This window comes from Parus major, chromosome 5, assembly GCF_001522545.3.
Source record: "Parus major isolate Abel chromosome 5, Parus_major1.1, whole genome shotgun sequence".
Lineage (NCBI taxonomy): Eukaryota > Metazoa > Chordata > Aves > Passeriformes > Paridae > Parus > Parus major.
The window spans coordinates 23,466,485-23,479,539 of NC_031774.1; the positions used below are offsets into that span (position 1 = coordinate 23,466,485).

The 13,055-nt window shown below is 40.1% G+C and overlaps 1 protein-coding gene across 4 annotated transcripts in view; it reads left to right on the forward strand.

Annotated features, from left to right (window-relative positions):
- Window positions 1-13,055, forward strand: part of AMBRA1 (autophagy and beclin 1 regulator 1) — a 129,027-nt gene that overhangs the window by 75,473 nt on the left and 40,499 nt on the right. For all 4 annotated transcript variants that reach the window (XM_015631382.2, XM_015631383.2, XM_015631384.2 and 1 more), the window contains 3 exons: window positions 1,330-1,440; window positions 10,226-10,414; window positions 10,881-11,035. In XM_015631382.2, coding sequence (XP_015486868.1) covers window positions 1,330-1,440; window positions 10,226-10,414; window positions 10,881-11,035 — 455 coding nt within the window. The remainder of the gene's footprint in view (window positions 1-1,329; window positions 1,441-10,225; window positions 10,415-10,880; window positions 11,036-13,055) is intronic.

The window sequence follows — 13,055 nt, forward strand, 5'->3', positions numbered from 1 at the left end:
TTTGCTGAGAAAGCAAAAAACCTTTTGGTGCATTTGTGTATTCAGGTATTTTGGGTTTCTTTCTTTTCCCATGCTTGAGTGGTCTTTTGGGATTTGATAAGAAAAGTAACTATCCAACCACCCTACTCTCTTCATCTTCCTCCACACCAGTTTACCTTATTAGCAGTTAGCAAGCTCTTAACGCTGTACAGGTGTCTGACAGAGTTGTCAGAGTGATGTCTCTTCTACTATTGTTGCTGTGGCAGCAAAGTCCTGAGCCAACCCTTCCAGGAGAGTGAAGGCATTGAGTTTGCCGTGTACTTCCCACTGGAGACAGTGCAGAGATGCTGAAATCCAGACTGCAGAGACATTGGAGGCTTTGCTTTTAGTCTTTTGTGCTTGGGAGTGATCTTATTTTACTCTCCCTTATCAAGTTCTGTTACATGGAATTTCTCTGGTTGCCAGGATGTCTGTGTAGTATATGGGCTGCCTGTCCATGAAGGCCTTAGAGATGCAAATAGCTTGAGATTTCTGACTGTAGTACTACTGTGGATGAACTGTGTCTTGTCTCCGTTTCTGTCCCTTGGAATCTCATTTAATGCATCTCAGCTTTCTGAAATGGCTGCTGACTTAAGTAACCAGTAGCTGTGTTGGGAAAAATAGGCTCTTTATGATAGTTTCTGAAGAATTGTGCTTAGCCTTCTGATTTTGGGCTGCTGCCCAAATCCTTGGGCAGTTAGCTAGGGTCATGGTGTTTGCCTGGAGTCAGAGCAACCCTTGCCTGCTGCTGGGCCACACAAAGCAGCAAAGGGCCAGCTTCTAGGTCTTCCACACCAGTATTTTGTTACAGCCCTTACTGTGTGACAAATACTGTAAGCAACCTGTATCTTCTGAGTGAAGTTTACAGTAGGAGCAGTGATTATATCCACAAATATGTGTAATTTTCCAGGGCAATTGCTTTTCCTCAGTTTGTATTCTAATCTGCATTCATAGCTATACTAGACAATTTTGGGTCTGTGAAAATCCAGCTTCACTACTGCTGATAAGTAGGATGCATTTGTACCAAATGAATTGATTAGGATTTCTGCTTTGTGTTTCTGGGCAAGTCTTATCTCTTATCAGCTTTATTTTCTTTCAGAAATGTGTTGCAGGGAGATGCTTTCCTGTTAATATCCTGTATTCTGTGGCTTATTGAGGACATGCTGCCATTTCTGTAAATAAGGTTTCTTTAAGAATCTAGAATTTTGAATATTGGATTTGGAAAGATATTCTATGGTTTTGTCTCCCCAACTTTTTTTCTGGTTATTCTTTTAGAGGTTAAATTGCTAATTATTTCCCCCTTTTCTGTAGGTGCTGTGATTGGTGATGGACAGTCAGCTGTGGCCAGCAACATTGCCAACACCACCTACCGGCTCCAGTGGTGGGACTTCACTAAGTTTGATCTGCCTGAAATCAGCAATGGTAAGCTGGAAAAGACACCAGTACCTTATTTTAAGTCTGTGCTAACCAGAGCTAGGGTAAGCTCTAGGATCTTTCAAAGGCAGCTGTATTTTGCAGGTCTTGTTTGTCATGTTGCATTGGGAACTGTAAAATGCTTAGTCTTTTGAGGAAGCTGACTAAAAGCTTGTAGAGCTGTTCCCACTCTATCTACCTTGTGTATTCTTGCTATCAGCAAATCCATGTGTAAATAGTGCTTGTTTTTTTGTGAGCCTTTTCATGGGCATACACCATTCTCTTAGAATTCTGTATTCAATGTCTTCATTCTCTTACTAACAAGTTTCTAGAGAAATGTTGTGTTTAAATTAGAGCCTGCTAATGAACTGTGTCTGATTTCTCTAAATTATTGACATTAGTATGTGTTAAAGTGCTGCAATACATTTGGGGAATGAGGACCCTAGTCTGTTGCTTACCATAGTGCTGCAAGCCCAGGGAAGTAGATGTACCTTCTAGTCATTTGCAAAAGCAGTTATTTGTCCTGTTTCTCAGGCAAAAGCTATTTCTGAATCAGCAATCTGAGCAATATTGCTGATTTCATTTATTTTCTCTTTCATTTTGTGAAAATTAGACCATAGTTTCACATGTGCTCTATGGCATAAGCTAGCTCTCATGGTGGAAAAGACTTCTTTATGCAGGCACAAGCATGTTTGATACTTGTGGTCAGCTGATCAAAGAATGACATTTTCAGGGTTAAAACGAACTTGACTAGAAAGGCTATTTTTAACCCAGAGTGCTATCCTGATATAGCTTGTTGCACAGCTGCAAAAATGTTTGTGGCAGCCTGGCATGAAGAAAGGAGGTAGGTATTCATGAATGTTTCTATGTGCAAGTGATTTTTAGCTTAGGCCATCTCTGTGCATATGTGAAATTCACTGCTTGATTTCTCAGCAAAAGCAGATTGGGTTCTACTTTAAGGGAATGATGTTTTAGGGAGAATAGGGATTCTGTTTTAAGAAAGACTTCTGCTTTCACAGGTAGTCACTAAAATGAATTGAACAGAACTCTCACAGTCCCAGCTCTGTGTGTTCTGCATTTCCAGAAATTGCATATCTGACAATAGATGTCTCCGTGGGGTAGTGTCCTGCTCCTTAAAGAACCCACAAAAGAAGAATGTATGGTGACACTCCAGTAGGAGAGATGCAGAGAATCAACATCACAGAATCAAAGGATAGTTTTGTCTGGAATGGAGTTTTAAGCATCATCTTGTTCATTTCCCCTTCTATGAACAGAAACATCTTTCAATCAGGTTGCTCAAACCTCCATCCAGTCTGGCTGTCATGGTTTAGCCCCATGCAGCCACTTCCTCACTTCCTTCCTGCCCCCTCAGGATAGGGAGTACAAGCAGAAAAAGGCAAAACTCCAGGGTTGAAATAAAAACAGTTTAATAATTGAAATAAAGTTAATAATAACAATAGCAATAGTAGTAACAAAAAGAGGGGATGAGGAGGGGTGAGAAAAGAGGGCGGGGAATAAAACCAAAGAAACACAAGTGATGCACAACTCACTACCCACTAACCAATGCCCAACCTCTTCCTAAACAGCAATCGGCCCCTTCCAGCAAACTCCCCCAGTTTATACCCTGGGCACAATGTTCTGTGGTGTGGAAGATCCCTTTGAATAGTTTGGATCATCCATTTGGACCATATTCCCTCCCTCTTTTTGCTCAAGGCCAAGTTTTGCCACATGGTGTTAATACTTTTGGAGGTCCTGTCAGACTCTGGCACAGAATAAATATGGAGTCAGAGAGGGAAGCAACTTAAATTCTTCAGGACTTCTCTGTAAGTTGTAGAGTGGCTGAAGAGTGCTTCAGCTGCTCATAGCTTATTTTTTTTGCCTCATCTGGCTGCTGAGAAGGCTGTTAATTAAAAAAAAAAACAACAACATAAGATGTTTGTTTATAATTTATAAAATCCTGTAGAAATTAAGAACCATCTGCTGCTCAATACATCAGTATTTCAATCTTCTCCCTTTTACCTACCAGGATGCTTTTATTCTGAAAAAGCTACCAATTAGCTGGAAAGTGGGTATGGCTTCTCTTGTCATTGTGTCCTTCTTATGGGCCACATTCCAGCTACAAGTCCATCCCCACCCCTTTCTGACTCCCCGTGCTGCAATTCATAGTACTTGGCTTGTCCATTTTGTCTTATTACCATTTGGAAATGTTCATTGTTACTCTTCTTCTATATGCTTAGCCAAATCCTGGCATTTCTACTCTGAAGCTTATCTCCTTCTGCCAGGGTGTCGTAGGGATGTATGAAGATGTAGCAGCTGTGCTTTTATACTAAACCAGGTATTTGCCAAGCTTGCCTAGGCACAGAACAAAGACAAACTGCAAGTTTGCCTTGGTGCACGACTTAGAGATGATAGAGCATGGTGCTAAGAACATGAATTTTGTGGATTCAATCCCCATATGGATCGTTCACTTAAGAGCTGGGCTTGATGATCCTTGTGGGTCCCTTCTAACTCAGAATGCTTGTGATTCTCATATTCTCAAATGAGTAACAGTGGAGTGGTAGGTTGGATGAATTTTTTGTTATTCTTCATGATATTGGAAATAAACTATTTTCCCAGTAAAGCATGTGACCTCAGTAGCTCCTCTTTTTCCTCCCATTGTTTCCTATAAATCAGAGGTGGTTCTGTGAGATACTCTGCTTACACAGAGTGGGCTATTGTACCTCCTGGGACTGGCTTAAGCCAAAAGTGGTTTGGGAGTTCAGGCAGATGAAATGATGCAGCTGAAGTTTGGGACTGCCTGCCAGCTCCTCTCTCCGTCAAAGCAATGACTCTGTATCCAACCTCCATCTCTGAGCAGCTCTTCTTCCTGTAACAATTAAACAAAGAAAAGATAGCTTGGAAGTAGGATGTTTTCCACTGAGGCGGATGCATCTGAGTAAGTGACAGCAGCATGATTAGTGCAGTCCTGTGATCTCAGTGTCTGGGCCCCTGCACCCTTGGAAGCCTTGGGCTCAGGATGTGGCTCTGCAGCAACAACCTCACTCAGTCCTCAGTCCAGCAAGAGCTTATGAAAGTGGATCCTGGCACTCATGGGAAAATGGCTGTGCAGGGACTTGTGGAATTTTAGTCTCAGCCCTGTCTTTCTCTGTTAATTGCAAAATGGAAAAAGATAGCTTCAGATTTCTTCTCTCCTTTTGCCAGTTTTGCTTTTAATAGCTTTGAAATAAACATGACCCGGTCTTATATTGAAATTGTCAGTCATTATCAGCATTGGGGCGGCGAATTTATTTGACAGCAGAGACAATGCTATTTCTGCATTTATTTCATATTCTTCTAGAGAGTGTTGCATATCCTTAAAATTCCTGCAAGTATTGGAAATGTAGGCTACTGAAAATTTAGGCTTTTCACAGTAAAATATTTGAAGGCTTTCTCTCTTTATATTTTTTAAAGTAGTTTCTCTCATGCTACTCACTGCTTATAATTTCAGTTTCTTGCCAGTTTCTAGGGTTGAACTGGTCTCATTTAGGAATCAGGAATTTGTCCTGTTCAAACACTGCTTGGGTCTTGAGGAAGGTGATTTGATCAATACTTCCTGATGTCAGTGGAATGCAGGGTAACTTAGTAAAAGAAAAAAAAAAAGCTAAACAAATTTTTATATAGGAGCTGCTGTTAAGAGAGTGCCACCTCAAAGGGTGGCTAGGAATGGATGGTGTGTCCAGCATCGTTTTCCTTTGGCAAATAGTGCTATTGCTGCTGGCATTCCAGGCCTTCTCCAGCTTCAAGCATAATTAATGTAGGTGTAAGCACTCCAAGTTGGTACAACAGCTTGATTAATTTGTTCTCTGATGTTTCTTTTGATCTGTTCTCTCAGTTCTATGGTTGCATTAATGACAAAAGAAAACAGGAGATGAAAGGGCAGTCTTCTTGCAAGTATATTTCCAAAAATAGCAGTCATTTCCCCCCTAAAATTTTCTTTATTGGCTTCATCTTCATAGATGAGGCCTCAGGCTCAAAGAAATCAAATAGCCATTGGCTTTGTCAAGCATGGGTATGTTTATCTTTCTCATCTCTAGAGAACCTTGTAAGAGCTGGCCTTAAAATGAAGCCTTGCTGAGACTTCCACCTGTCATATTTAGGCTTTTTGTGATTGCACAGTAGGCTCTCTTGGTTCCAGATGTAGGTGCTACCTGAGTCCTCATCCTTTGTAAATGAGGGCAAAGCAGAGAACCATAATGCCACTGTGAATCAGGTAATGAAAGACTGAAATAAGTAGCACTCTGTCCTGTTAAGCACAACTTGTGTATGTAATGTTTTGCTAGGAGACATTCAACATATGCAACAGACTTTAAAAACGAGATCATATCCTTTCATATTGGTGGTCACTGCTCACCAAAAGCCTCTGTGCTGTGCTGGAAAAGGAGCAGGTGTGAGGGGGGAAACCCTGTAGATAGAAAATGAGTGAACATATGCTAGATGATCGACTCTGGGTGATTGGTGATCCAAACCCAACATTGTTTTAAAAAGACATACAGTAAATCCTAGATGAGGAAGAGGATTAGAGAGCTGGAAAGTAAAAGAATAGCCATGTAATTGTGAGGATATGTACAAAACATGGCAATATCCCCAAATCTGTAAATGGTACAGAAATAATTTAAACATTTCTTACCTTGCAAAAATAAAAATGTGGGATTTTCTCTTAGGAATATCCAAGTTTGCATTGGATTAAAAAACCAAAACAGACTTCAAAAGCTGAGAAGAAACAGCTTCAGGATTCTGTACTGTGATTTTTCAGTAGTTACAGAGAAATCAGTATCTGTCCTCTCTAAAACTTGTACCTCTTTGAAAAGCAGGAGTTCATTAGTACAGAATGGTCCCTGGGCTAAATAAGTCCTGTTTAGGATCTCTCCCTGGACCTGTTAGAGCAAGTCCACAGGAGGGCCATGAAGATGATCAGAGGGCTGGGGAGACTCTCTACTATGAAGGCAGGCTGAGACAGCTAGTTTTGTTTAACCTGGAGAAGAGAAGGCTTCAGGCAGCCTTTTGGTACTTAAATGGACCTTAGGAAAAATGTGGAGAGAGACTTTTTGCTTGGGCAGATAATAATTTTAACTAAAAGAGGGTAGATTTACATTGGATATTAGGAGAAAATTCTTTGCTTGGAGGGTAGTGAGACACTGAAACAAGTTTCCCAGAGAAGCTGAGGATGCCACATCCCCTGGAAATGTTCAAAGCCATGTGTCATGGGGCCCTGAGCAAACTTATCTCATCAAAGGTGTCCCTGCCCATGGCGGGAGGGTTGAAACTATGTGATCTTAAAGGTCCCTTCCAACTCAAACCATCCTATGATAAAATGACACCCGTACCTGCTCTGAGGAAGCAAGTTTATGATCTTGTGGCTTCTAATACTGAGCATCAAATGACAGTAATTTAGAATATTGAGAAGCCATGGCTATCTCATGGAAACTGCTACCAGGCCCCAGAGGTGCAGGACAAACTTCCATATCTTGCAGCATAGGAATAGAGAGAACAGTTCTTAGAACCCCCCAAAATGGACTGAACTAATTTTTTTTTTTTTCCAATAATCAAAATTTTTTTGCAGGGTTGATGGTGGGAATGTTTCACAGTTGTATCTCTAGTAAATGTTCTGCATGTGTGCTATGTTTATTTTCTCTGTTGTCTTTTTGCTTGGCTCTCTTTTAAGTAAAGTCTTGTGGCTATGAGTCTCAATACTCACCTTTTTAGTATGTTCCCATTCCCCCTTTTTTTTCTCCCCATTTTTTAGATCACTGCTGATTAGAGTACCACTAAAAAGGAATTGATGAGAAAAGACCCCATATCCTAGTAGACTAGCTCCCTGCTTAGGCAAACACATACTGTAGTTCCTAATATTCTGTCTTCTAACTGGTTAAGTTCTTTGCTCTTTTCATGTTTGTTGAAAATACTGTTCTAGAATCTTGATATCTTTGTTGAAACCTTTTAAAATCCAAACTCAATGTTTCTTTTACCCACTCACCTGGATAGTGGTCAGTTTTCAACATTATTTGTAGAAAACAGATGTTTTTATGGCACTTTCTGTAGTTTTTGAAAATGCAGTATATGATTCCATTTCCTCACCCCCCTCCCCCTCTTTTGGGTGGGTTGGTGTTGGTGTTTTTTGTTTGTTTGGATATAAAATTCATGTTTCATTTTCCCCAGTCATCGTCTTTTCTGCACATGTTATCATTTAGGGTTTAATCACTCTTGAACATGGTTGGCCCAAACTGTGCCCAGGGGTCCTGCATGTGTCCTTGGCACAAGGCTTTATATCAGCACTGCTATTTCTTTTGGAATTGTGCTTCCTAGTGCAGTTTAGGATTGCTGTCACTTTCACTGTTACACTGGTGATGGCTCAGTTTTTGCTACAGTAACGAAAGATTTTCTCATGTTTTCAAGTTCCGGGGTGAAGCAGAAGTTTATAAATGTCAACACAATCTAGTATTCTTTCATTTCCCTTCTGTCTCTGTATACCTCAGTTCACTGTGTGATCTGGTCATGCTATGTTAATGAAATTACCCAGCTTCATCAAGAGGGTTTATCAACCAGCTCCACTGTGTGCCTAGCCCATTGATAAAGCTAATAAATAGGACTGGTTTTGGAATGAGTCACTCAACAAGAATCCTCCCAGTCTGACCGGGGTTACAGTGGTCCAACCTGTTGTCATGTATCCTTTAGTTGGTTCACAGCACAGACTTGGAGTCCTTGTGTTGATGCCCATCTCCTTTTGTGGTGACATGAGTATTTAAATAAAGCCTAGATTTTTTTTTTTAAAAGGGCACATTTTAATTCTATCTTTTATTATTATTATTATTGTGCAGTACAGTCTTTAATCTTTATTCTCTTGTCTTTCTGTTCAACTAGTTTCAGACTAAGCACTCAGGAATTTTGTCATCTTTTGAACCACCTGTTCTTTAAGGGCCATGTGTATTTCATGTGTTGGTGTTGCAGCCTTGATAGTGACTACAATTATTTACCTTTTTCTGTTCAGCACCTTTTTGTTTATACTAGGCTGAACATTACTGTTTTTAGCAGCTTCAAGACTGAAAAATTGGTGGAATAAATTTAGGGTACAGGTGTAGGTGGTTTAGTAGAGAATGTAATTACTTAGTCCACTTTACACCCTCGTCTTCTTTTTCATGAGTTTCCTAAATGGAACAGTAGATAGAAGTTGATACTCAGCCACAGAGGAAAGGAGTTCCCAGGAGAAATGTCTTTGATACCAGAAGAATTAAAAATGAGGTTCAGTGACTGCTTTAATTCAGCAATGCTGTAAGAAGGGCAGTGCTGTCTGCTTCCTTCCCATGACTAGTTTTTTTGCTGCTGCAAGCATCTGTGCAGCCATGGGGTGTACTGGGTTGGGAAACTGTTCTGGCTAAAAAATGACCTAGACAACAGTCTGTAATTTCTCACAGCAGTTCCCTGACGCAGCTTTTTTCTTCTACAGAGGTGTTGGAAACAAAGGGTAGGATTTGTCGAAGTATTGAGTTACAGCCTTAATTTGATTTACAAGTTTGGGCTTTCAGAAATATGCACAAAGTATTCTTGGTATTGTTACTTGTTAAATTAATGAAGAATCTAAACTACGAAGTGCCTTCATAAACTTGCTTGCAATTGTGACTGGTCATATTAAAGGCCTCTTCCGGGCTAGGAATAATCTGATGGTTTAGAAGATCATTTCTGGACTGTAGAAATCGACAGTGTTCTACATGGTGCTGTAGCTTCAAACATGTGAGGTGGGGTGTTCTGTCTTCTAGCATGCAAACTTTCTATATTGCAAACATAGGCTTTATTTCCATTTTTTTAAAATAACTCTATACTCTTGAGTTTGAAAATACTAGAACCTGAAACTTCCCTATCCAAAAATAGTGCATGCTGGTTCAGCTTCAAACCTCCTGAAAAACTGAAGTGCATTTAGGTTAGGTGGGTAGAGTAGACATCACTCCAGCCATGTCTTAACAAGGCACCACTGAACTGTTGGTGTAGATGGTGCTTGGAGGCCTTGGAACCACATTGCACTAGAGTTTTGTAGTCTTCATATGCAAGGTGCAAAAGGGAAAAACACTTGGATGAGGTCACCCAGCAACTTACCAGAAGGGATTAAAATAAAACTATTGTTTTATGGATTGCTGCTCGCTAGTCTGCTGAACATTTACTTCACTGATGTACACGAAGTGTCTCAAATACTGGAGTAATTAAATGGAGGACCGGCTGGAGAAGTCTCTGCCCTTTCTCACTGACTTTATCCAAGATGAGTGTAGAAATCAGCTGTCAGAAATGAATGTCTGTATCTGCAGGGAGGAGTTTTTCACTCATCTCCTGTTTATTGGAGATGAGCAGAGCGGGAACTAGGCGCTCCACGAGAGAAGGGGAAATGAATTAAGGTGTACTGTTTCTAATGAGAGTGCTGCTGGAGTTTGTCAGTGTCATGATTTGAGACTTGTTTAAACTGTGCTGTCCTTTGCAAAGGGTGCTGTTATGCTTAACAAAGGGAGGGGTTTGATAAAGTGCAATTGCTACTATTTCTTGGCTGAAGGCTTCAGGAGGTGAGTAAATTTAATTTCCTGGGCTCATTGCAGTGTCTTATCTCCGTTTTGGAGCAAGTTATACGTTAATCAGGGTATTAACATTTCATAACTTTTGGAGGAAGCTAAATATCTTGAGTGCCTTTTGTGTGTCCATTGTCCAGCATTAATTTTAAATCTTACTTTATTCTATTCAACCGTACTACTTTAATCACTATCAATTTCTTTCTTTGCAGCTTCTGTGAATGTGCTTGTCCAAAACTGCAAGATTTACAATGATGCTAGCTGTGATATCTCTGCCGATGGGCAGCTGCTGGCAGCCTTCATTCCCAGCAGTCAGAGAGGCTTCCCTGATGAAGGAATACTGGCTGTATATTCTCTGGCACCCCACAACTTGGGCGAGATGCTGTACACAAAGCGATTTGGTAAGCATGCAGCAAGAAGTCAGGGTAGGTGGGGGAGTGAGAATCTCAGAACCTCAGCCTTCAGTAAGAAATGCAATAGCTTCAACATCAGTAATTGTAGCAATAGGAAACATTTGATTGGCCATCTAGCCAGCCACAGACAAAGTACTGCTGGGGAGAGGTTTGTGATATGGTCTGGACATATCCAGACCAGTAAGGTGCTGGTATGGGGGAGCTGCTAAAGAATAGTTTTTATTCCTTAAAGGACTTCATTATCTTGGTGACAGAACACGTGCAGTGAGGAAATGTCTTACAAAATTTGTAACTTGTGGAGGTCTCCTTATTCTGTACCACTTATAAGAATGAGATTAATATGGCATACTAATATGGCATTATGGGAAGGCTAGAAGGGAATGAAAGAGCTGTGAGGATGAAACATGGGGCAGGATGTCAACCCATGAGAGAAATAACCCCTTTTCTCTTACAGGACCTAATGCCATTTCTGTGAGTTTGTCTCCAATGGGCAGATATGTAATGGTGGGACTGGCTTCCCGACGTATCCTGTTGCACCCCACTACAGAACACATGGTTGCTCAAGTTTTCAGGCTCCAACAGCCCCATGGTGGAGAAACCTCTATGAGGGTGAGTATATGTGTATTCTGTTTCTGTGTGCTTGCCTCCAGCCTAGTAGTTAGTTGTTGGGTAATGATAACAAAGAGGTAGCATGCTCCAGATCCACTGAATAATCAATATGTGAAGGAATTTATTGCAGAGGTATGCAAACGTGGCAGGAGAATGTAAGTACAACAGAACTGTGAAACTTTTCTCTTGTTTCAAATGACAAACAAGTACATTCCATGTTGTGGAATGCATTCCTCGGTCTAGACATCATTCAGAGTACCTAATAGGTCTTTTGTACTTTTTTGGGTGATAGACATCTTGTTTGTGGTACTACAGTTGGCTTTGCTGAGGCAGCATATCAGCTGAGGCTTCAGGATCATTTTCTAGCATTCCAAAAAGCAACTAACCTCTAGGACAGCAGCCACCAGCAATTTCAGGAAGGGTAGGAGCCAAATTTCCTATTGTACCTGCAAACTGAAGTTGATCATGCTTTTTTTTTTTTTTTCCAAACAAGCTTTGCTGGCTATTTATTAGTTAGTTCTTAAGATATATATATAAGTGTATTTTGGCAATGGAATTATCTTTATGTTCTTCTGCTTTGTGGGACAGCTGAACCATGATCCACTCTGACTCATTCAGTACCTGAGGGAAAACATTCTTCTTTTCACTAACTGGCAGAGTTCAGAACATGTGTGTCTTGCTCTCCTAATGAGTGAAGCACAACAGCTGTTCAGTGATAGCTCTAGGTAGTAAAAGCCATGTCCAGTTCATAATGCACAAAGAGAGTTAAGGAGTCAGAACTAAGTAAATTCTAAAGCTGAAATTTGGGTTGGGTTCAAGTTCTAGACCATGTATTCATTCAGGTGACTTGTTTTAGGAGATGAAAAATAAATCTTCAAACTTTTTCACTTTGAGGAATAACTTTACCATAGTGGAACATGAGAAATCTTTTTTCCCTGTCTTCTTTTTCTAAAATATTTTTCATTTTTTTTAAAAGGCCTCTCTAATTATTGTTACTTTTTGGCCATACACTGTTTTCCCAGTGTACAAGGGTTGCAGTGAGGCATTTGTCTAGTGACCTGACACTGGGGAGAGAATTGTCACTGGGAGAAATTCCTTGATTCACCTTTAGGTTCTGTAGTTGCTTTTCAGACAGATCATGATTCAGAGAGAGTCACTTTATCAGCTGATTTAAAACTCTTGTTTATTGTCATAATCTGCTCCATATTATAAGGCAAGAGAAGATAAATGATGAAGGTATTGTTTGATGCTCCAGTCAGCACTTTTTCAGACCTGATTCTGAGCTACCATTCTGGTATAAGCCTCTCAAAGTAAGAGACAGAAATTAAAATGTATTTATGAAAAAAGTACATTTGGTTTACAGGTAGAGTTGGTGAAAGCTGTGTGGATATAAGATCACGAAGTACATGGATTCAGCATTCTGTTAGACCCTTTTAAAAATCTAGTTTGCCCTGGTACTGTTTCTTTTTCAGCTATTTTAAGATCCTTGTGAAATGTATATTTTTTTCTGCCAGAAACTGGAGTAGCCCTTCCCACAGTCTTTTTACCATATCATAAGTTAAGACAGAGAAGTCCTATTAGTGAAAATCACATGTCTTCCTCTCATCTGTCCTTTACATTTGCTCTTAACTCCAGTTGCTATGGCTTCTAGCCCTTACTTTTGGAGACATTTTTCTGTAGCCAGCTAAATCAGCAAGCTCACTGTCTAAATGTTTCATTTATATTTCTTCATCTCCATGTCTTCAAATGCTTGTACCCTTGCTCTTAGTCACCATTTAGTGAAGTAATGCTTTGTATTCTTTAATCTTCTCTTGTAATTTAATCTTCCAGCTTTCATTTTCTCTCTCTTTTGAATTCTCTCCAAAAAACCTTTGTTTTTTTGTTTTTTCCCCCCTTGTTCTGGAATGTGTTTAAATGTACATAATGTGATAAGCACAGTTTTACCAGAAGCCCACAGAGGGTAGTTTTTTTTCTATTTGTTTTGGACAACAGCCTTTACTTATGCAGTCAGAAACTATCG